The sequence below is a fragment of the Ovis aries genome, chromosome 26, assembly GCF_016772045.2.
Source record: "Ovis aries strain OAR_USU_Benz2616 breed Rambouillet chromosome 26, ARS-UI_Ramb_v3.0, whole genome shotgun sequence".
In the NCBI taxonomy this organism is placed as follows: domain Eukaryota; kingdom Metazoa; phylum Chordata; class Mammalia; order Artiodactyla; family Bovidae; genus Ovis; species Ovis aries.
The window spans coordinates 2316145-2339652 of record NC_056079.1 but is presented as its reverse complement, the minus strand read 5'-3'; the positions used below and the strand labels follow the sequence as shown (position 1 = coordinate 2339652).

General features: G+C 45.9%; 1 protein-coding gene across 1 annotated transcript in view; it reads left to right on the top strand.

Annotated features, from left to right (window-relative positions):
* Positions 1–23508, top strand: part of CSMD1 (CUB and Sushi multiple domains 1) — a 2070567-nt gene that overhangs the window by 2032706 nt on the left and 14353 nt on the right. Inside the window, exons 58-66 of the mRNA XM_042241416.1 lie at positions 4556–4732; positions 5366–5545; positions 7887–8060; positions 8517–8690; positions 10178–10251; positions 12144–12255; positions 14883–15062; positions 18477–18521; positions 21308–21466. Of these exons, the coding sequence (XP_042097350.1) occupies positions 4556–4732; positions 5366–5545; positions 7887–8060; positions 8517–8690; positions 10178–10251; positions 12144–12255; positions 14883–15062; positions 18477–18521; positions 21308–21466 (1275 nt within the window). The remainder of the gene's footprint in view (positions 1–4555; positions 4733–5365; positions 5546–7886; positions 8061–8516; positions 8691–10177; positions 10252–12143; positions 12256–14882; positions 15063–18476; positions 18522–21307; positions 21467–23508) is intronic.

Below are 23508 nucleotides of genomic sequence, written 5' to 3'. Positions count from 1 at the left end.
CTGGATCATGGAAAAAGCAAGAGAGTTTCAGAAAAACATCTATTTCTGCTTTATTGACTATGCCAAAGCCTTTGACTGTATGGATCACAATCAACTGTAGAAAATTCTGAAAGAGATGGGAATACCAGACCACCTGACCTGCCTCTTGAGAAATCTGTATGCAGGTCAGGAAGCAACAGTTAGAACTGGACATGGAACAAGAGACTGGTTCCAAATAGGAAAAGGAGTATGTTAAGGCTGTATACTGTCACCCTGCTTATTTAACTTCTATGCAGAGTACATCATGAGAAACGCTGGACTGGAAGAAACACAAGCTGGAATCAAGATTGCTGGGAGAAATATCAATAACCTCAGATATGCAGATGACACCACCCTTATGGCAGAAAGTGAAGAGGAACTAAAGAGCCTCTTGATGAAAGTGAAAGAGGAGAGTGAAAAAGTTGGCTTAAAGCTCAACATTCAGAAAATGAAGATCATGGCATCTGGTTGCATCACTTTATGGGAAATAGATGGGGAAACAGTGGAAACAGTGTCAGACTTTATTTTCTTGGGTTCCAAAATCACTGCAGAAGGTGATTGCAGCCATGAGATTAAAAGACACTCCTTGGAAGGAAAGCTATGATCAACCTAGATAGCATATTCAAAAGCAGAGACATTACTTTGCCAACAAAGGTCCGTCTAGTCAAGGTTATGGTTTTTCCAGTAGTCATGTATGGATGTGAGCGTTGGACTGTGAAGAAGGCTGAGCACTGAAGAATTGATGAGTTTGAACTGTGGTGTTGGAGAAGACTCTTGAGAGTCCCTTGGACTGCAAGGAGATCCAACCAGTCCATTCTGAAGGAGATCAGCCCTGGGACTTCTTTGGAAGGAATGATGCTAAAGCTGAAACTCCAGTACTTTGGCCACCTCATGCGAAGAGTTGACTCATTGGAAAAGACTCTGATGCTTGGAGGGATTGGGGGCAGGAGGAGAAGGGGACCACAGAGGATGAGATGGCTGGATGGCATCACTGACTCAATGGACATGAGTCTGAATGAACTCCAGGAGTTGGTGATGGACAGGGAGGCCTGGCGTGCTGTGATTCATGGGGTCGCAAAGAGTCAGACACAACTGAGCAACTGAACTGAACTGAACTGAGTCTTTCAATCACAGGCTTACTGACGTAGCTTTCCAAATGGATATATCTTACCAAGTTGTGTAAATGTAACTACATCTTTGGGATAACTCCTAATTCTCTTTCCCAGGAGATTATGATAAATTTGTCATTTATGAGGTAATGGACATGTGAGTAAAGCGATGATAATGAAAATAAAAATACCAATATGACTGCCTCTGTACAAATGGTAGCATTTTGCACTTAGTATGGCCTCCCAGTTGGCTCGGTGGTTGAGAATCCACCTGCCAATGCTGAAGACGCAGGAGACACACGTTCAGTCCCTGAATCGGGAAGATCCCCTGGAGGAGGAAATGGCAACCTGCTCCTGTATTCTTGCCTGGAGAATCCCATGGACACAGGACCCTGGTGGGCTATAGTCCATGTGGTTGCAGAGTCGGACATGAGTGAGTACACAGGTACTCTTACAACAGGGAGCAGTTATCTTTTTTATATATTTCACAGTGAAGACACTACATGTTAGTAACTTGAATTGATCATTCACATTGACTTATCTTGTGTGAGCAGAGATTAAAACCTACAACTATTTAACTCAGTTGGAAGGAATGATGCTAAAGCTGAAACTCCAGTACTTTGGCCACCTCATGCGAAGAGTTGACTCATTGGAAAAGACTCTGATGCTGGGAGGCATTGGGGGCAGGAGGAGAAGGGGACAACAGAGGATGAGATGGCTGTATGGCATCACCGACTCGATGGATGCGAGTCTGAGTGAACTCCGTGAGTTGGTGATGGACACGGAGGCCTGGAGTGCTGCGATTCATGGGGTCGCAAAGAGTCGGACACGACTGAGTGACTGAACTGAACTGAACAGCAATCATCCTAATACAGCCTGCTAAGTGAGCAATATTGATGCCAGTGAACAATAATGTGCATTTGGAATAAGTATGGTGGTATTTTCTTAAAAACTGAGTAAAAGACAATGATATTTTTTGAAAAGGAGGCACATTAAATAAGTGTACTTTAAAAAAGATGTATTTATAAAGAAATTTTAACTTGTAACTTTCAAAATATCTCATTTCCCCCCTAACAACCCTAAATTTAGTCTCTTATTTTGCCTAAGTGTCAGTCTTTTTATGTCTCACCACATCAGGACCTTGATTTAAAAACAGTTATGTTGACCCTGTTGTCTGATCTCCACTTTCATAGGTGTGGTCATCAGTGAAAGCGTCCCTGTCAGGGAAAAAAAAAAAAAGTTAAACATGAATTTGATAGTATCAAATTCAGTATTAGAGGGGACTTTATAAACATTAGGGTATCATTATTATGAGGGATATTCCTTTATTTGTCCAATATATTTGTCTGCATATTAAGTTGAATATATTTCAACAGTCACCTGCTTTAGTTTAGAATTAGTGTCTCACAGGTCACTTTTGAAAATTGCTACATAGTTTTAATGGCAGATATGACTGGAATAAAACAGTGATATGGGTATCTTTTGTTATAAGTTGGATCAGTATAATTCTTTGCTGTTTCAGTTCATACTCATGAACAATAACTGTGTATTGGAAGCAATGAATCAGTTTGTGCAATGGAGTGATGGTCTTAAATAGGCCAACAGCTTGGATTTTTGCAGTGAAATTTTAATTTCTGTCACAGCCGTCAAAGCACTCTGAGCTTTAGAGAGTGTTAGGTATTGTCTGCCTCAGGATTGGTCAACCAATAAACCACTGAACAATCTGTGTTAGAAGGGATTGTAACCCAGACTCATCAGGGAAGAGGGTTATAACTGGTTAGTTTATATCTGACGTAGATAAGTGAAAGTGAAAGTGTTAGTTGCTCAGTTGTGTCTGACTCTTTGTGACCCTGTGGATCATAGCCCACCAGGCTCCTCTGTTCATGGAATTCTCCAGGCAAGAATACTAGAGTGGGTAGCCATTCTCTTCTCCAGGGGATCTTCCCGACCTAGGGATCAAACCTGCGTCTCCTACATGGCAGCTGGCTTCTTTACCATCTGAGCAACCAGGGAAGCATAGGTGCAAGTGTGAAAGCACCAGCAAGTGTGCTCTTTATTCGTCAGACAAGATCTAGTCCAAATAAGATCTGAGAGTATGTGAATTTTGTAACATAATATGATAGGCAATTCCATAAACTTCTATTATAATGGACTTTATTTTGCAATGTGTTTTCTTCCATATTTTAAAGGAGAGTATGTCTTTGTTCACAGGCTAGATTTGAAAGTGGAACATCTAAATAGGCCAGAATATTTGCAAATATTTTCATCATTCTGCGAAAAGGGACTCATGATAAATTCTTCTTCTTAGAATTCACATCCTTTGTATGTCTGTCTGTTGTGCATTATTGTGGGAGGATTAAGAAGGAAAAATAACCATCTTTATGGTAAATAGGTTCAATGAAAAAAAGGCAAAATCCTGTAATGGATTGAGATCACATTGATACACACCCAGCAGCTGCTGAGTTTCCTTGTTTGCTGAGGAAGGAACGTACCTGCTAGATACTCAGAGTGTAGACCTGTCACACCGCCCATCTTAGCTGAAGTCTTCATGCCTAAATACAGCATTGTGGTCATTTAGAGAGACTTAAGGTGCGGCCATTCCAAAGCCAGTCGAGGTCTAGAAATTGTATGGGCTTCCCAATGGCTCAGTGGTAAAGAACTCACCTGCAGTGCAGGAGGCGAAAAAGACTCAGGTTCTGTCCTTGGGTGGAGAAGATCCCCTGGGGCAGGGAATTGCAGTCCACTACAGTATTTTCGCCTGGAAAGTCCCTCAGACAGAGAGAGCCTGGCAGGCTACAGTCCATGGGGTCGCAGAGTCAGACAGGACTGAGCACAAATACAGAGCTTTCATAGACGGGAGCAGGGCGCTACCCGCAGAAACAGCACAGACAGCTCTGACAGGCATCTGCAGGTGGGCTGGCAGTGGTCTCACCAGCGCCGTTCGGCTTTCTAAGTGCAGTCAGTCTTCAGTTCCAGGATCGGTTTGCTCCCGTCTCCTGGAGGCCAGTCCTCAGACTGTGGCAGCCTGTGTCGTGGCTACAGCCTGGTCGTCATGCATTAACTTCTCCACCTGGTGGGGGTTTCCGTTTCTGCAAAAGAGCTCACGGGACAGGCTCACAGTTTTATCTATGGCCCTGGAGGAGGAACTATTAAAGGTCCTTGACTTAATGACTGAACTGTCTTTATTTTGTCTTGCTGGACTGCTTTCTTCGGTTCGGCATTTTCTCACTTCTCTGATTAAACTCATTGTTTGGCTACAGTTTCTCTACAGACGAAAGGCAGGCAGAGGATGTGGGAGTGGGGGGAGGACCACAGTGTCCTTCCGATGACTTTTTAAATAAATGAGCAGTCTGTTATGCAGATGGCCCTCGACCTCTCGAGTTTACCACGTGGTAACGGGTCTCCCCTGCTGTTCTGTCTCGCCACAGCTGTGTCCTGTGGGAACCCGGGGACGCCCACCCACGGCAAGATCATCAGCAGCGATGGCGTGGTGTTCTCCAGCTCGGTGGTCTATGCCTGCTGGGACGGCTACAGGACCTCAGGGCTGACCACTCGCCACTGCACCGCCAACGGGACCTGGACCGGCACGGCCCCCGACTGCACACGTGAGTGGCCACCGTCCTGGCCAAATCCAGGTCCCCACAGCGACTCGTACTTGACTGAGAAAAAGGAGTTGATTTTACAGAGGGCTGTATTGTTTAATCCTTAGGGAAAAAAGGATTATATCATATGTATGTTTGATAATATGACCACTTTCTAAGCACTTTTAGATTTTTCTTCACTTTCTTATTTATATGGTTAAAAATGCAATGCTTTGCCTGCCTGGTTGGGTTGGATATTACAAAACTGAGTTCAGAAAAGGCAAGGTTCCTCCTCTCTGTAGACCAGTTAGTCTGAAGGGAAATGGTGCAGAAAGCCTGGTTCTCTGATCTCAGCCTGTCTCTCTGTCCTTGACTTTGTGGGGTAACCCCTCACGACATCGAGTTAAGGACAGAGCCCAGATGACCGCTGTCATCCGCACAGACAGTTATCAGTGGAGTAGAAATAAGCAGTTCCAAACATGCAGCCTCCTGACTGCCGGCCAGCGAAACTGTCCCTGGAGATAGGCTGGTATTGCTGTGCTCAGCCAAGGCATCATAGCTCTGAAAAGCAGCTTAAGGAGAGTCAAGCAGACACCAGGAATAAGTCATCCCGTGATGATACTGTGTCTCTCCATTTGTCTGTTATCTGCTAATTAGTCATCAGCTGTGGAGACCCAGGGACCCTGGCTAACGGCATCCAGTTCGGGACAGATTTCACCTTCAACAAGACTGTCAGCTACCAGTGCAACCCTGGCTACACCATGGAGCCTGCCACATCCCCCACCATCCGCTGCACCAAGGACAGTACCTGGAATCACAGCAAACCGACCTGCAAAGGTGAGTCTTGGGGCTTCTCTTGTGCGTCACTCACATGTGGAGAGTCTTTATTGAGTTAACATTTTACATCAGTTTGCAAGCATCGGTGTAGACCTTCTATGTGCTCAGCATTCCTGTAAACTCATTCGCAAATATTAAATCACTTCCTTTCTTACTACCTTAATCTTGGTTTTACAGCCCGGAGACTGACTCACAGAGAGCTGCAGTAAATTCTCAAGGTCGCAGGTGGTGTCTTGGAGACATCGGGCTTCAGGGACAACTCTGGAGTCTGTGCTGTGAACCCAGCTCTGCTGTCTCGGTGTGCGTGGCTGTGTTGAGTCTGTGGCCATCATCACGGGGTTGGGGAGGCGGGTCAGAGCTGATCATCAGATAGGGCAGAACAGTGGCAGAGCCTGCCAGTGTCCAGATGCCTGGTGGGCCTTGATAGCTGACACTAAGGAAGCCCCACCATGAGGAGGGAGTACAGGGAGGTTTCCGACTTGGCTGGTGGACTTTCCAGGGAGAAAGCAAGCAGGCGGAAGGGGTCTGGGGGAAGTAGGAGGGCTGGCGGACCGCGGATGCAGGGCTGATCTGCAGGGTGAGCATCTCCACCAGCTCCAGAGGGAGCTGCAGGCCTTCTCGGCTGGGCGGGAGGGGCAGGGGCAGGATAGGGCATGGAGGCCGGCAGTGACCACACAGGAGAAAGGGGCGCCTTATCGTCGTTAGACGAGGGACGGGGGAGAGCTGCGAGCTGGAGTAGCAGGAAACCTCAGGAGGAAGGTGCGTCCTGTTGAGTCTTGTGAGGTCAGAGGAGCCCCCACGCCGAGGGCCATTTACCCACTTCCGGCCTGGGCGGTTTGGGCACATCCTGGTTTCCTCCCATCAGAGGGTGAGGAGCCCTGTCTCGTGTCCTTCTTTCCAGCTGCAGCTATTAACGCCGTGCAGCTCTGTGGCAGGTGCTAAGAGGGTGTTTAATGCAGCTCACACTGTCCTGGTGGGAGCATTCTAGTCCAGTGAGTGTGTCCGTGGCGCTTATCCCTAGAACGTCTGATCTCTGGGCTTCAGATACATTTGTGTCCATCTCGTCCCTCTGTTTAGTGTCTGTTGGATTGACAAGCCTTCCACAGCCAGCCAGGCCCTCATGGAGGAGACCTCTCTCTCCTCCTGCTGGCCACCCTGTCCACTCCTCCCTGGAGCCACGTCACTCATCACTGTTCCCACCTGGGGGCCTTGTCACCTGGTGTCGACCTGTCTATAGACTGTTCCCCCAGTCTTCACTTAGGGGTTCTGCAGAAATCTTTGTTGAATAAGTGAATAGATGGAGAGAAGGTGAATGGCAAGAGGAGGGCCCGTTTCCAGCTTCTGGACGTGCACATGTGGTTGTGTCTGTGTGTTTTTCTCACGTGAGAAAGTGGGAGCACCTGTGAGAAAGTGCAGGTGAGGAAATACAGCTGAGTCTCCTCTCCCATCACCTTCTGTGCCCAGACTGTCAGCGACAAACCTCCTCCAGTATGAAGTCTCGGAGCTCTTGGGTCTTCAGGGAGCTCTTAGACCAGGCGTCACAGAATAATGGCTGGAGTGGGCCAGGCGGATGCCAGCACCAGTGGTCAAGTCACTCCTGGGAAGAGTGCTCTCCCTCGAAGCCCCTGGATGTGACAGGACCCTGGCAAAGTGTTTTCCTACAGGGTCTTGCCAACCACCCAAGTGTTAGTGCTCAATTCTTCAGCAAGTGCATCAGCAGCCTGTGTCTTTTAGAAACTATATGCTGTCTTTATATAAAGACTCTGGAGAAGGAAATGGCGACCCACTCCAGTACTCTTGTCTGGAAAATCCCATGGACAGAGGAGCCTGGTTGGCTACAGTCCACTGGGTCGCCGAGAGCTGGACACGACTGAGCGACTTCACTTCCACTTTCATGACTTCACTTTTTTCTTTTATATAAAGGAAAAAGTACAGATAAAGAAATTCTTACCATCTGTTTATATAAACTCAGATGCTTGTACTCATGTCATAGGACCATGCTTCAGACTGAATATGCCTCTGGTAACCATCGTACAAAGACGTCAGTGGAACAACAGTCTCTCCTTTGTCTTATAGACTGAGCCTTTCTTGTTTAGTCCACCTTCTTTTATGGTGGGATATGTTTTGACTTTCTTTTATGGACTTGATCTAAATTCATGAGGAAATGTTAGAGGAAATTTTATTATTTTGATTTACTATCTTCTTCAGTAATTTGTCTATTAAAGAATTCAGCCCCTTGTAGATGTCTTTTGCAACGTGGGTGAAATTAAAATGTGAGGCCTTGGAGCATTGTATTGTGGTGGAAACTCTAGAATGTTGAATCCTGTTTGTTCTCTGACAGCCGTCACGTGTGGCCAGCCTCCTCCGGTCCAGGACGGGAAGGTGGAAGGAACGGACTTCCGCTGGGGTGCCAGCATCAGCTACAGCTGTGCCCACGGCTTCCAGCTCTCCCAGCCCGCAATCCTCTCCTGCGAAGGCCGAGGGGTCTGGAAAGGCGAGGTCCCCCAGTGCCTGCGTAAGTCCTCGGGAGCACAGACCACGGCACACAAACCTCGGGCTGCAGTCTAAGGAGGAGAGTCTGGGGGACTCGTAGCCAGGGTGCAATAGGTTAAAGACTCCACATTTAAGACCCGTTGCCCAAGGGCAGATTCTGTGCTTTTCTTCATCACTGATTCCTAAGAATTTAAAGTGTATGTGCTTTGTGACCCATTGGACTATGGCCCTCTAGGATCCTCTGTCCATGGGCTTCTCCAGGCAAGAAGACTGGAACGGGTTGCCATTTCCTTCTCCAGGGGATATTCCCTACCCAGGGATCGAACCTGCGTCTCCTGCATTGCAGGCTGATTCTTTACCCACTGAGCTTTCCAGGGCTTAATGGGAGGATTTAATGGAAAGCAGTTAGAGAAGTTGAATAGACTAACGTGACCCAGGAGCACAGACTGTGCACTGACCTCCTGCTTGTCTTCTCTAGCTGTGTTCTGTGGGGACCCCGGCACCCCTGCCGAGGGGCGCCTCAGCGGCAAGAGCTTCACCTACAGATCCGAAGTCTTCTTCCAGTGCAAGTCGCCCCTCCTCCTGGTGGGGTCGTCCCGGAGAGTCTGCCAGGCAGACGGCACCTGGAGTGGCGTCCAGCCCACCTGCATCGGTAATGATGGCAAGACTGCCCTGGGGGTGGGGAGAGGGCGTTTCATTCTAAAGCTGGAGCGTTTGTGGGCACCCAGGTGATGCTCTCCTGCGAGATGCTCTGTGCAGGTGCTGACCAGCCACGCTGATGGCAGGCTCTTTTAAATCCTGCCGCGAAGCCTGGAGTTGACATCGACAATTCATGTAAAAACAGCTCCTAGACTCTCTTACCTTGGCAGCCCCCTCTCTGCCCACGTCAGCTGACAACCGCGATCTTCAGGGGAAAGACCAGTTTGCTGAAGATCTCACTGTTGCCGTGGCACCAGAAGGGCCCCCCACTTCAGAGCCTGACACCCTCTCCCCCAGCCCACCCCCGCTCCCCAGTAAACCGCCTGCTCTGTCAGCCACGGCTGAAAGGGCTACAGGGTCAAGCGAGCTCTGTTGACCTTCCAACATGAAGTGAAATGTACAGGTTAAAAGAGATTCTCTGCATGACCTAAACCCTTCATTTTTAGATTAATCTGTCTCTTAGGAAGGGTTCAGGTGGAAATTATACTGGTCGACAGTCACTGCGTCAGTGACACAGGAACCAGGACCCTCCCTGCCTCCCTCCCAGCCTCCCTCCACCTTGCCCTGCAGACTAAGTGAGTGATGGCCGCCGCTCCGCGCACCCTGCTTCCCCGAGCAGGAGAGGGCCTTCTGCACACACGCAGCAAGCAGGGAATGACTTCTATCCCTGGTGTTTTCTAAGAAAGTAAATATATACTTAAAAATACAGTGTCAACAATAATTTCTTTGAAACACTGCTTTTTCTAATAAAAGTTTACTGCCATTGGGCTAAAACTATTGCTTTATTTTAGCTATTTCTGAAAAACTAAAAAAAAATTTTTTTTCTTCCCCCTAGTAGGTTAGTTTCTCTTGAAAACACTTTTTTGCAGTTACCTATTTTGTTTTCCCATCAGCAGCTGGAGAGCTGACATACTGAAGCCACTCATTGATTGCTGAAGTACTACAGTTTTTTAGAAAAATATCACTGTTGGTCTACCATATGCTTTTATTTTGAACCATTAAATATATTCCACATTTTTAAATCTTAGGAAAATTAGTTTAAGATGTATGACCAAATTAGATGGTGATTAATTAAATCAATAAAAAATAAAAGATCATAATATGCAATTATTGAAGACTATATATATCATTATCTAACCAATACAGTATGTCAGTAGAGAAAACCTAAACCAGAGAATGGAAAAGAATGTGTTTGTTCTGATATAGAAAACAATATTCAGGGCAATTTAGAGTCTGATAAAGCACTAAAGATTAACATTTAAAGAAGTCAGAAAAAAGATGAAAATAGCAATTTAATTTTTAATTTTCTTGCAAAACATCTTGCCCACTTGTCAAAACACAATTTTCTGAATTTTGTAAGGCCTTTTAGTAAAAATATTAGAATTCCTATAATAACCATATCTGGTTCTCTCTGATTTTTTTTTTAATTGTGAATTTCAGATCCTGCTCATAACACCTGTCCAGACCCTGGTACTCCACAGTTTGGAATACAGAATAGCTCAAGAGGATATGAGGTATTCCATTTTTATTTTACTATGGTTTTCTCTATTTGAAAATGTAATTGAAACTTAAATATACATGTGTTTATGTAGCATATCTGATTCATGTTAAATTTGCCCAAATATAGTCCATTCAGAGAGGATTTCTGCTTATTATTTTAACTGTTAGAACTGTGACAACTGTCTCTTATTCACACAGGATTAATTGGTATATGCATTTCTGTTTGAAAGCATGCATATTTCTTTCTGTCAGCTGAATTGACACAGCAAATCTCAAATCAGGGTGATTTTCCATTGATTCACATAAGAAGACCCCACTTGGTGACCAGACAGAATAGGTGAATGACATTAAATTCCAGAGACAAAAACAGGAGAAAATGCCTTCAAAGTACATTAACATGAGTATCAGAGAAATACCTGAAAATGGAAAGTACAGAAGCTTGAAATAAAATATTTCACCATCTTAAGCAACTGAGTGACTTCAGGCTCTCTGATCAGATGGCTTTGAAAGCCAGCGCTAAACATACACACTGCTTTCAGGTTGCTGCTCCCGTTCACTGAGAATAGCAGTCTCTCTTCAGCCACTTCCCCTCCTTTCTCCTGAAGTGTGGACTGTCCTCATTTGATTGCCCTGATGTCACCCTGGCTCCTCCTGGCAGCCTTGGCTCCCTCTGCAAGGACAGCCTCACAGGTCCCCAGGGCTAAATCTAGCGCATTTTATGCAGGGTCTCGTGTGTGGCCTTACAGCTTCAGGTAACATTTTCTGGCATATGCTGAACATATTGCAATACCAGAAAATATAAGATGTGGGTGTTCTCACTAACTCACCGTGAGAAACCCAAGTTGTGGTCACTCCTGGTTCCAAAGATCCCTAACTCGCCTGCATGTGGCCTGTGGTAAGTGAAGCTTCATGACGATTGCTTTCGGTGACGCAGTCCTGTGATTTGCTGTGGGAAGCTAATCGGGAGGGGGGAGCCCACCATTCCCCTTATGACACAGTAGTTACACTGTCCTGGAAAACAGGTTGGACCCAAGGCCAGATTTACTAACCATTTTAAAACCCAGATGCCATCTTTTAGAGAGATGACTGAGACCATCAGAAGAATAGTTCTGGAGGATTCTACGATGGAGTCCTTGTCAATCTCCAAGCCAGTTCCCGCAAGTGCCAAAGTAACTTGCTAACAAGCACTAATTGCTTAGAATAGGACTTGTTGTTTAGTCTCAACGTCATGTCTGACTCTTGCGACCCTAGGGACTGTAGCCCGCCAGGCTTCTCTGTCCATGGGGATTCTCCAGGCAAGAACACTGGAGTGGGTTGCCATTTCCTCCTCCAGGGGATCTTCCCGACCCAGGGATCGAACCCAGGTCTCCTGCACTGGCAGGTGGACTCTTTACTGCCAAGCCACCTGGGAAGCCCAGAATAGGACTAGCAGAGGGGAAAAAAACAGAAAAGGAAAAGAAAATTACCACAAACTAAAGAGAGACAAGGCTAAAACTAAAGAAAAAAGGTATACATTTGTGACACAAATAAACTGCTTCTAAATAATCATGAGTCACTGTATCTAAGACCTCACATGATCCACTGAACAACCTGTACTGTGTCTAACACTGCCAAGCAGGAGATGTGGGTTTGATCCCTTAGTTGGAAAAATCCCCTTAGAAGGAAATGGCAGCTTAATCCAGTATTCTTGTGTGAGAAATACCTTGGACAGAGGAGCTTGGCAGGCTGCAGTCCATGGGGTCACAAAACTGTTGGACACAATTGAGCAACTAAACAAGAACAGGGCTGTCTGGCACTGTGACCCGCGTTTTACACACGCACGTTGACTCAGGCCTGACCCCGGAGCTGCTTCCAGCGCGAGTGTGTCCATGTCACCTCTGAGCTTGCTGCTGGCTCTCCCCTCCAGGTTGGAAGCATGGTGTTTTTCCGGTGCCGAAAAGGTTACCACGTCCAAGGCTCTACAACTCGAACTTGCCTGGCTAACCTGACGTGGAGCGGCATCCAGACAGAGTGCATCCGTAAGTGTGACCCTGTGCAAGGGCAGGGCCTGTCTGTTCTCCAGCAGCTGGAAGGATTCACCTTCCTGAGAAACAGTGAGGGGCTTATTTTTGTTTGCTTTCCATTCCCTAAACTCATTTCTCAGAGTCTTATCCCCTAGAAGCAGCAGCAGCAGCACCCAGAGTTGGCTGAAGTTCGAATCTTGAGTCCCATGCTGCACACCCCTGCGGTATCTGAGGCTCTGGGGGCCAGGGGCAGGTCGGGTGAGGAGGAGCAGGGGGACCCCAGTCTGTAGTCCCCAGGCACCCCCGGTGATACCCAGGCCCCAAAGCCTGAGAAACTGTCCTTAACCAAAGACCGGTGAGTAACATGCTGGTTAACATCACTGAGAGAAAACAGGCATGTGTCCTGTTTTTCTCCCCTAGGAAGTTCACCTCAGGCCACTAAAGACCATGCGACTCCTCAGAGCATTGATACAGGGGCTTAAACTGTTCTTTTTGGAGTCTATATGAATTGATAATTCAAATACTTAGGACCAAGTTTTGTTTTGTGATTTAATCATGAGAATTGGGAGAAATGTAATGATTAGTAATCCGCCTTTCATCCTCTACCAATCTGGGGCAACGTAGTATCTAACTCTTACTAGGTTACCTATATACAAGGATCTTCTGTGTATGTATGTTGTGAATTTTGTCTATTTATGTATCAGCATTTATTTCAAAGCTATCATCTCTATTCTAAATCTTTACATGAATCCCCTGTGAATATTATACAGATATCACACATACATGCATGTATATGTATGTATAGACACATAGGCATGTGTGTGTCTGTGTGTGGAACTAGTTAACATTAGGTCTTCATTACCTTGAAAATTTGGAGAAGGAAATGGAAATGCCTCTAGTATTCTTGCCTGGGAAATCCCATGGACAGAGGAGGCTGGCAGGCTACAGTCTAGGGGTCACAAGAGTTGACCTAGCAACTAAACTACCACCACCTTGAAAGTCTGTCAAAGTGAAAAATATTACAATACTTAAAAAGATTCGATGCATGATACTGGATGCTTGGGGCTGGTGCACTGGGATGACCCAGAGGTATGGTATGGGGAGGGAGGTGGAAGGTGGGTTCAGGATGGGGAACACGTGTATACCCGTGGCAGATTCATGTTGATGTATGGCAAAACCAATACAATATTGTAAAGTAATTAGCCTCCAATTAAAATAAATAAATTTATATTTAAAAAAAGATTGTATTGGTGATGTTAATAATATAAGCTAGTTTTATAATACTTGGCCACATCCTTTATTTGAGACATAAATGTGCATTCTATAAAGAATGATAAGCTATTTGAGATGAAGCATGGGGCTTCCCAGGGGGCGCCAGTGGTAAAGAACCCACCTGCCAGTGCAGGAGACATAAGTAAGTGACATGGGTTTGATCCATGGGTCAGGAAGATCCCTGGGAGGAAGGCATGGCAACCCGCTCCAGTATTCTTGCCTGTGGAATCTCATGAACAAAAGAGTCTGGCAGCTACAGTCCACAGGGTCCCAAAGAGTCAGACATAACCCAAACAATTTAGCACAGCACGCACACAGCACAGCACATTACAACCTTGGGGCTCCCCTGGGGGCTCAGCAGTAAACAATCTGGCTGCCAGTGCAGGAGACGCAGGTTTGATCCTGCGGGGTAGGGAAGAACCCATGTAGAAGGAAATGGCAACCCACTCCAGTATTCTTGCCTGGAAAATCCCATGGACAGAGGAGCCTGGCAGGCTACAGTCCATGGGGTCACAAGAGGCAGACACAACTTAGCCAAGTAAAAAGCAAAAACAATTACAACCTTATTTACTCCTAAATGATATTTTAAATGAAATAAGAATCTATATTTCAATTAATTTTCTAGACACACAGTGGATTTTGGCCAAAATTAATTATTCATTTAACTGAGCAGTAAATTTGCTAGTTGGCACTGGACAAAAATCAAAGCATATTTTAAAATATACATTAATCTGTCTGTGTTTAGTTTAAAGGGCTTCTCTTTTAAGAAATTTAACATATCATTTATCATAGTGTTAATTGTTCAGTCATGTCCAGTTCTGTGACCCCAGGGACTATGGCCCGCCAGGCTCCTCTGTCCATGGAATTCTCTAGGCAAGAATACGAGAGTGAGTAGCCATTCCCTTCTCCAGGGGATGTCCCTGACCCAGAGATGGAACCCAGGTCTCCTGCGTTGCAAACAGAGTGTTTACTATCTGAGCCACCAGGGAGGCCCCACTTACCTTAACAGCATGTCAGAAGTGTTTATTTTAAAGCTATGATTTCTAAATTTCTATTCATAATTACATATACACATGTATGCAAAGGAGACTAGATAGATAGATGATATATAGAAGACAGACAGATAGAGACAGAGAAGGAGAGAGTGAGGGAGGGGTGGAGGGAGAGGAAGAGAGAGACCTGGCAACACCAAGACTCTGCTGTGCTGTAAGCTGCAGAGACCAGAATGACAGTGATCTGTAAAGCTCCCGTATTCTCAATTTTAAATGGTAAACTAACTTTATAGCCATTTCCATCTCTTTCTCTGTATTTCCTTAGATACACATGCTTAGGCTCCAGTGAACATACTAATGGACTAAATCCCATTTCAGCTCACGCCTGCCGCCAGCCTGAAACGCCAGCCCATGCAGATGTGAGAGCCATTGACCTCCCCACCTTTGGCTACACCTTGGTGTACACCTGCCATCCGGGGTTCTTCCTCGCAGGTGGATCTGAGCACAGGACATGTAAAGCAGACATGAAATGGACAGGGAAGTCCCCTGTCTGTAAAAGTAAGTTACTGGTGAGAAGTGACAGTGGGTCCTTGCAGACCAGGATGAGTGTCAGTTGCCCACCAGGCTCGTGTCCAGGTGGAAGATGCCCAAGTAGTAGCTTCTTGGAGGCACTGTCCGTCACCCTTCCCCCAAATCCGTGCATGCTGTGTGTGAGCCGTGTGTGTGAATATGTGTGCAATCTGTGTTGAATGCAGAGGCAGCACAAGCTAAGGAGAGGTGCAGGTCTCATTAATTGCAAATTCCATTTTAAGTCAAAGAAAAACACACTGAGTTAAAAGGAAAATAAAATACAGTATGTCTTTGGAAAATGTATTTTTTAATGAAAATGGGCAAAGATCACCAACGTTGGTGAATATATAACATAGGTCTGTTATTTTTCAGGCCACAGCTATTTAGTGGTAGAATATAAGTTTATGTGTCCTTGACATTGGTTCCACTTTTAAAACTTACAAAAACAATTAATACCAGAATGATGTACTAATGACTCACAAAGTTGTGTATTTCCATATAAAAGTAACGTCGAGTCAGAGCTGACAGCAACACACCTTCAGCTTCTTCACCAAACCACACCTGGACATGATGCAAAGCAACAGAAGCAGACATGACAGTGAGATGCAGCCCACGCCTTTAGGAGGAGCTGCTTGGAGCCTGTGTGTAGTCGGCACTTTTCCATTCTGAAGGAAAGAATTCTCTATGTCAGTCAGGGTTCCCCAGGAAACCTCCTTCTGCCCCTCAGGATCCCCTCTAGAAACCCCTTCTGCCCTCAAGATTCTACCAGAAAACTCCTTCTGCCCTCAGGAGTCCACCGGAAACCCATTTCTGCCCTCAGCGTTCCAGCCCAGAACCCCCTTCAGTCCTCAGGATTCATAGAACGCCCTTCTGCCCTCAGGATTCCACCAGAACCCCCTCAGCCCTCTGGATTCCATCAGAAACTACCTTCTGTCCTCAGAATTCCACCAGAAACACAATTCTGCCCTCCGGATTCCAGCCCAGAACCCCATTCAGCCCTCAGGATTCCACCAGAACCCCCTTCTACCCTCAGGATTCCCCTGGAAACCATATTCTGCCCTCAGGATTCTACCACCTCAGAACCCTCTTCTGCCCACAGGATTCCACCAGAAACCCTTTGTGCCCTCAGGATTCCCTGGAACCCCTTACTGCCCCTCAGGATTCCCCTAGAAACCCCTTCTGCCCTCAGGATTCCACCCCAGAACCCCACTTCAGCCCTCAGGATTCTACCAAAACAACCTTCTTCCCTCAGAATTCCCCTAGAAACACCTTCTGCCCTTAGGATTCCCCCAGAAACTCCCTTCTGCCCTCAGGATTCCCCCAGAACCTCCTTCTGCCTTCAGGATCGCACAAGAAATCCTCTTCGGCCCTCAGGATTCCCCTAGAAACACCCTTCTCCCCTCAGGATTCACCTGGAAACCCCCTTCTACCCTCATGATTGTCCCAAAAAGAAACCCCCTTATGCCCTCAGGATTCCAACAGAACCCCCTTCTGCCCTCAGAATTCTCCTAGAAACCCCTTCAGCCCTCAGAAGTCCACCAGAACCCCATTCTGCCCTCAGAATTCAACCCCAGAAACCCCTTCTGCCCTCAGGATTCCACCAGAAATCCACTTGTGCTCTCAGGACTGCCCTGGAAACCCCACACTACCCCTCAGGATTCCCATGGAAACCACACTCTGCTCTCAGGATTCCACCATAACCCCCTTCTGCCCACAGGATTCCCGTGGAAACCACATTCTGCTTTGAGGATTCCATCCCAGAACCCCCTTCTGCCCACAGGATCCCCCTGGAAACCACATTCTGCCCTCAGGATTCCCCTAGAAAACACATTGTGCCCTCAGGATTCCAATCCAGAACCCCATTCAGCCCTCAGGATTCCCCCTGGAAACCCCCTTCTGCCCTCAGGATTCCAACAGAACCTCCTTCTGCCCTCAGGATTCCACCAGAAATCCCCTTCTGCCCTCAGAATTCCCCTGGAAACCCCTTCTGCCCTCAGGATTCCACCAGAAACCACCTTCTGCTGTGAAGAATCCCCCAGAATGCTCCTTCTGCCCTCAGAAATCCCCCAGAACCCTTTTTTGCCCTCAGATTTCACCAGAAACCGCCTTCTACCCTCAGGACTCCACCAGAAATGCCCTTCTGCCCTCAGGATTCCCCTGGGAACCACCTCTGTCAGGGAGGAATCCCCGGAAACCACCTTGCACTGGTGGTGAATTCCCCAGAAACCACTTTCTGCCCTCAGGATTCCCCCCGACCTAGAACACCCTTCTGCCCCTCAGGATTCCCCTGGATACTTACTACCTTCTGCCCTCAGGATTCCCTGGAAACCCACTTCTGTCCTCGGGGAATACCCCAGACACCACCTGCCACTGCTGGGAAATCTCCTGGAAACCATCTGCCTGTGGGGAATCCCCCTGAAATCTCCCTTCTATTGTCAGGCAATCCCCGGAATCCATCCTCCGCTGGTGGGGAATCCCCAGGAAACCACCTTCTGTTGGCGGGGAATTCCCGGGAAAACTCCCTTCTGCCCTCAGGATTCCTCCAGAAACTCTCTTCTGCCCCTCAGATTTCCCCCCCAAACCCTCTTCTTTCGGTGGGGAATCCCCCAGATACCACCGTCTGCTGATGGGGAATCCCCCAGAAACCCCCTTCTGCCCCTCAGGAATCCCCTCTTCTGCCCCTCGGCAATCCCTCGGAAACTCGTTCTGCCCCTCAGGATTTGGGATGTCCTTGGAATCTCCCTATTTTCTGTCAAAATTCTCCAGAAACAACTTTCTGTCAAAATCCCCTCATAAATCTTCAGTCAAATTCATGTTAGGAATTAAGTCACTTATGTCTCCCTTTCCTCTCTCTCACTGAAATAGACAAATACATACTTTTAAAAAAAGTAGTAATTTGTAGTTTGATACAAAACTATGACATCAAAGAGATTATGAGTTAAATCTAAGTTGACAGACCAAATTAAACATTTTGCAGGGGAAGTATTTTGATGTTCACTGCTAATTCGTGAGTTCATTGATCAGGGTGGGGACTTGGAAAATTGAGATGGATTGTAACTCTTTACAAAGTAATTTCATAAATTACCTTTCCTTAGGGGCAGGAGATCCCAAAGAGGAGTGAGAAAGGGTATAAACACCCTCCTTTACAAGGCTCTCTGTTGTAGCACACTGAATGCACAAGTCAGATCCAAATTGATTTCCACTAAGAAACTCAGTTTTCCCACAAAAGCAAAGGACATTATGCTGTGAATATATGGGTTTAAAATGGAGATGTATAAGATATTACTATTTTGTGCATTCAAGAAATCTGGAGAAACAAACATTGCTTCGGTTTGACATTTTTTCAAACTTATTCAAAAATAAATGTTTTTTGAAAGTGATAATTTGTCTTTTTACTTGTAGGTAAAGGAGTGAGAGAAGTTAATGAAACAGTTACTAAAACTCCAGGTTTGTATACCAGAACAGTTACAGATTTAAATCAAATAAGATTATCTGTTCTCTACTATACTCTGTGCAGCCAAAGAAACAAATTTCTGATTCCTTTAGTCTATAAAAAAATTAAAGTTTCAGTTATTTAAAACACCAAGCCCACACAGGTTCCTGTTTCTCTCATAACCATGGTTTGTTAATGGAATAACAATACTTAAAAGGAAAACCTCTGTCATTGTCTCACACTGTTTTACAAAAAGGTACCTTGGGCATTTTGTAGGCAGAAGTGCACATCAAATGTTGAGCCAGAATGTGGTATAACGGAGAGCCTTATAAAGAGGGTTGTGCGTCTTTCCTCCACACGAGGATGCTACAGTAAACAACACATCATGACAGCTGAGCATTCCAGCAGTTCAGTTGTGGGGTACATCCTTCCCCAAGTATCTCCATCCTCTACCTCTGATACATTAATTCTCGCTTTCTATTGTGTGTGATACCTTGCTTAATGCATGCTGTAGCAAACGGGAAGGGTGCAGCTTCATTTCTTAATGAAGATGTTCATTACTCCAAATCACCTGGGCTGTTATAAATTTAGAGAATATTTAAACAATATCGTGTGTCCCCAAGTTATAATGTAAGTCAAACAAACAAACAAAAATACAACAGAAAACACTTAGGTAAGTTGCATTTTTTGGTGTTTTCTGAATTCAGGTTTTCACACTGGTTTCTTAGCCATAAACTCTGTTCCAGGATCAAATGTGGAGAGAGCATGTGAAATGCTGTTAAGTTCAGTCACAGTTGCTGGGTTTTGCATTTAATTCTTAAATGAGACAAAAAGTTCCAACATGGTTAAAGGAATTCATGCATTGCACACCATGAAGTATGAGACCTACCTTAAAATGTTTTTCTGTACTATTCTATGTAAATGTTATTTGAAAATCAAACAGAGAAATCAGTGCTCTATCCAGGCAACATTTACTGCAGTGGAAGAAAGCACAGTGGGTGGTGGTGGTGGTGGTGTTCGTTCTGCTTTGTTTGCTGGTTTTGTTGTAGGCAGTGAAAAATCTGCAGGCTCTTTTTAAAATTTATTTATTTTTAATTGAAGGATAATTGCTTTACAATATTGCACTGGTTTCTACCAAACATCAGTATGAATCAGCTCTACCTCAGTGTGCCCTATCCTCTCTGAAGGGAAGCACTGATGAAACGGGCCTCTTTGTATAGGCACACAGTCTAGCACCTCCACTGTGGTGGTTACATTACACTGCAAACCGCCAGCAGCAGGTCAGAGAACACGGACCAAAAAGGACCCTCCAAGTCCCCAGTGGCCGCAGCTGAGCACACTCGGAGCTGCCCCGCCAACCTGCTCCTGCTGCCCAGCCCGCCTGGCCCACCCGACCCGCCAAAGAGAGGACCTAGGCACAGTCACAGCTTCCACTGGGTGTGTCCCTTCCGAGTTGGGAAAGTGATCTGGATACTGTTTAAAAGGCTATTTTAGAAAAGGAAGACGAGGCATCTTGGGCTTGCTGATGAAAAGTGGGCCTCGGTGATACTGCTGACAACGGGCCTGCTCAGTGTCCTGATCAATCAGCAGCTGTGTCAGAGGCCTGTGTCAAGTCTCTGGTTCAAACTTGAGTTTTAAAACTATTACTATTAAGAAGTTGGGTCCATCAAAGCCCTAGCAAGTGCTGACATTGTCCTGTTGTTGGGAGACATCTTTAGGGTCAGCCTGTCTGGGAAAGCAGGCAAACGTCCAGTGGAGCCGGAAAGAAAAGCACAACCAGGGACTCTGTGCTTTGACCTCACCGCACTGTGGCCGTAAGTGCGTCTGCTAAAAACACATTTAGGGAGACAAGCATCTTTCTTTATACCTAGGAAGTCCAAAAGTACCTTCTGACCAGTCCCACTCACGGTGGATGTCATCCAACTAAACATTTTACACATATCATGAGACAGGGCGGAGAGAAATTTAGTGGATTCACTGATGCATATTTACATCAATTCCCCTGTAAAATGTTACAGCAATATTGTAAAAATAGCAGGATTTTATACTTATTCATTAGCAGAAATGTGAAAAGGTTTGTTTGTAACCAGTGAAAAGAGAGAATAGCTCAGTAATCTTTGTAAGAATTCCTGTCCCAGATGAATTGTAATATTTTAAGAAGACAGTTTGCCTTTGGTTTTTGACATCATTTAGTCTAGCTTTCTTACCAATTCTGGACTATTTCTCATCAGGGGGATTAGAGTAGTGCAGAAGAGCTAGATGAGAGATTGGCTTTACTTACAAAATGAAGATCTTGGGAAATTAAGCATCTTTGTTTCCGTAAGCTGGGTCTGAGCAGTCAGAGTGGTGCTGTGAAATGCAGGCTTTCTGAGGGCAGAAGGGCCCTGGCAGATGTCAGTTCCTCTGAGCCTCCTAAGTCTCCCCACAGCAGGTGGACTCGGATAGTCAGTGACACAGCAGTAGCGGTCTGCAGGTCAGCCTGACTGATGAGACCTGACCTAGTGTCCGCAGTCCCAGTTCACTACACACGCTGGCCCTGGCGGATCTGGTAACACAGGTGCGCTGGCATCCACCCCAGTGACATGACTGTCTGCACGCCACAGTAACCTGCCTGCTCCCGGCCCGGCTCACCTGACTCTTACAATCCTGCTGTGAAGGGACGCAGAGACAGGTCTTCTTCGTCATCACCATCGTCACTGTCGTGCTGTCTTAATGAGCAATGCTATGCCTTCTGTGTATTAAAACGTCTAACATAATTGTTCTGTGTGTGCTAACATTCATCTGTTTCTTCCCCCCACAGTTCCTTCAGATGTGTTTTTCATCCATTCGGTGTGGAAGGGATATTACGAATATTTAGGGAAAAGACAGCCTGCAACCCTGACTGTCGACTGGTTCAACGCAACGAGCAGCAAAGTGAACGCGACGTTCACTGACTCCCAGGGGGAGCTGAAGTTGGCAGGTAGGCACCCGGGGCTCCCTCACCAGACCCTCCGTCAGTCTTCTGGCTGAGGGGGCACCAACACGGGCCAAGTGCTGGCTGATGTCACTTGGGCTTTGCACCTGCTGCCTCTCACTAGGTCATGTCAGTGACTGGGGCAGGATGGTTCTGTTTCCTCATTTAAAAGGTTACAAAACCAGTACAGAAAAGCAAATTAATTTCCTGCAGATTACACACAGATCATGTTACATCAAAGATATGACTACATCCAGATAGTCACATCGTCAAAATTCACAGTTTTGATATCCCCTTGCTGTCATTCTTTAAAACTTGTTTGCTCCTGGTGAGCTTTTATTGATCTGTCTCAGTTTAAAAAAAAACAATTAAAAAGAAAAGAACCAACTCTGGTTTATTTTTAAGCAAGAGACACTTTTAAGTGCTTTATATATATATATTGTTCATTTCCTTCTAGCATCAATCTTCTGATTTAAGTATTATTATTAACATTTCTTTTTTCTTTTTTTACTGGTTAAAAAAAAAAGAGATACCCAGGAAAACTAAGTGGCCTTCCTAAGTGACAGGGCAGGAGTAGGATTTGAGCTCTGTGGTCAGGATCTCAGTGATTAGAATCTCCAGCCCATGTGGGTTGAGAGCATCAACCCACAGGACACAGAATCACCTTGAGACTGAACCTACTGCCTTTTTTTTTTTTTCCAAATTATCTCACTTATACAACTTCCAAAGGGTTCAGACTATGTTATCCACAAGTCCCAGCCCAGGTTCTGAACATAAAGGGCCCCTGAGGGGCACCCACACGTCACTGACGACTAGACAGACACATGGTTCGCCTCCACAAAGTATGGCAGCCGCTCAGGACTCCTCCCATCCCTCGTGTCTCACTCTCCTGCTTCCCTGGCTGCTGCTGTGTTGTGCTGAGTCACTGAGTCGTGTCCGACTCTGTGACCCCATGCACCTTGGCCCGCCACGCTCCTCTGTCCATGGGGATTCTTCAGGCAAGAATACTGGAGTGGGTTGCCATGCCCTCCTCCAGGGGATCTTTGCAACCCAGGGATCAAACCCAGGTCTCCTGCATTGCAAGCAGATTCTTTACCATCTGAGCCACCAGGGAAGCCCTGGGAAAACACCTAAAAACAGTGCACACACTCTGGATTTAGGAAAAGGAAAATAACCCATACTCACAGATTTTTTAACAGGTACTCATTTATGAATTCATGGTCCAGGGTCCCCAAGATTGCTTTGCACCTTGACCCTGTGAATATATAAATAGATAGACTGGGATTTCAAGTCTAGTTCTGGATCAGAATAACTGAGACTTTGTAAAATATTCAATTTCTTAGGCTCACCCAGGTCCTTTGGATAATATTTTTCTTCATGGAGTTTGGACTTTTTTCCCAAACGAAATGTTCTCCAGTTTGACTTTGATGCAGTTAGGTTTGGATCTGGAGAAAAGTTTGTATCAAGAGGTGTTCAGACTGAGTCCCAGTGGCTAGACAGAAGTCCACCTGCTGTGTATAGTCTGATTGGGAAGAAGCATACAGGAGGAAGGACAAGTCATGCTCCTGGAAAGCCAGCCAGGACCTGGTGTCCTATGGGGTGCTGTAATTTAATCACCATAAAAATCTCCTGAATACATATATCTTATCTCTACTAAGAGTTTGTGGAAATGGGGTTCAGAGCTTTAGAGGTTAAACTGTATGCCAAGAACACAGAGATGCTGATGGTGGCGATGGATAGCAGCCCAGAGTCAGCTCGTTAGGCGGTCCTCCCCATCCATTGGTCTTTCTTGCCCATGGGTTCCATTCCTCTTGTGTGACTGGCCAGTGGACAGTCTTCCTGCAATGTTTTAGAGGTCTGTTTCTCTAATGGGAGAAAGTGGGAATTAACTGCTGGAGTTGCTGAAACTGTGTGACCTTCCCTTGAACCTGTCTCTCTGCACAGAAGGCGTTTGGGTTCATTATTACTATTATTAAATATCTGTTTGTTTCCTTGTTTCCTTATTCATTTGGTTCCTCCTCTGGGTAGGGAACTAGCCATAGCTGCAG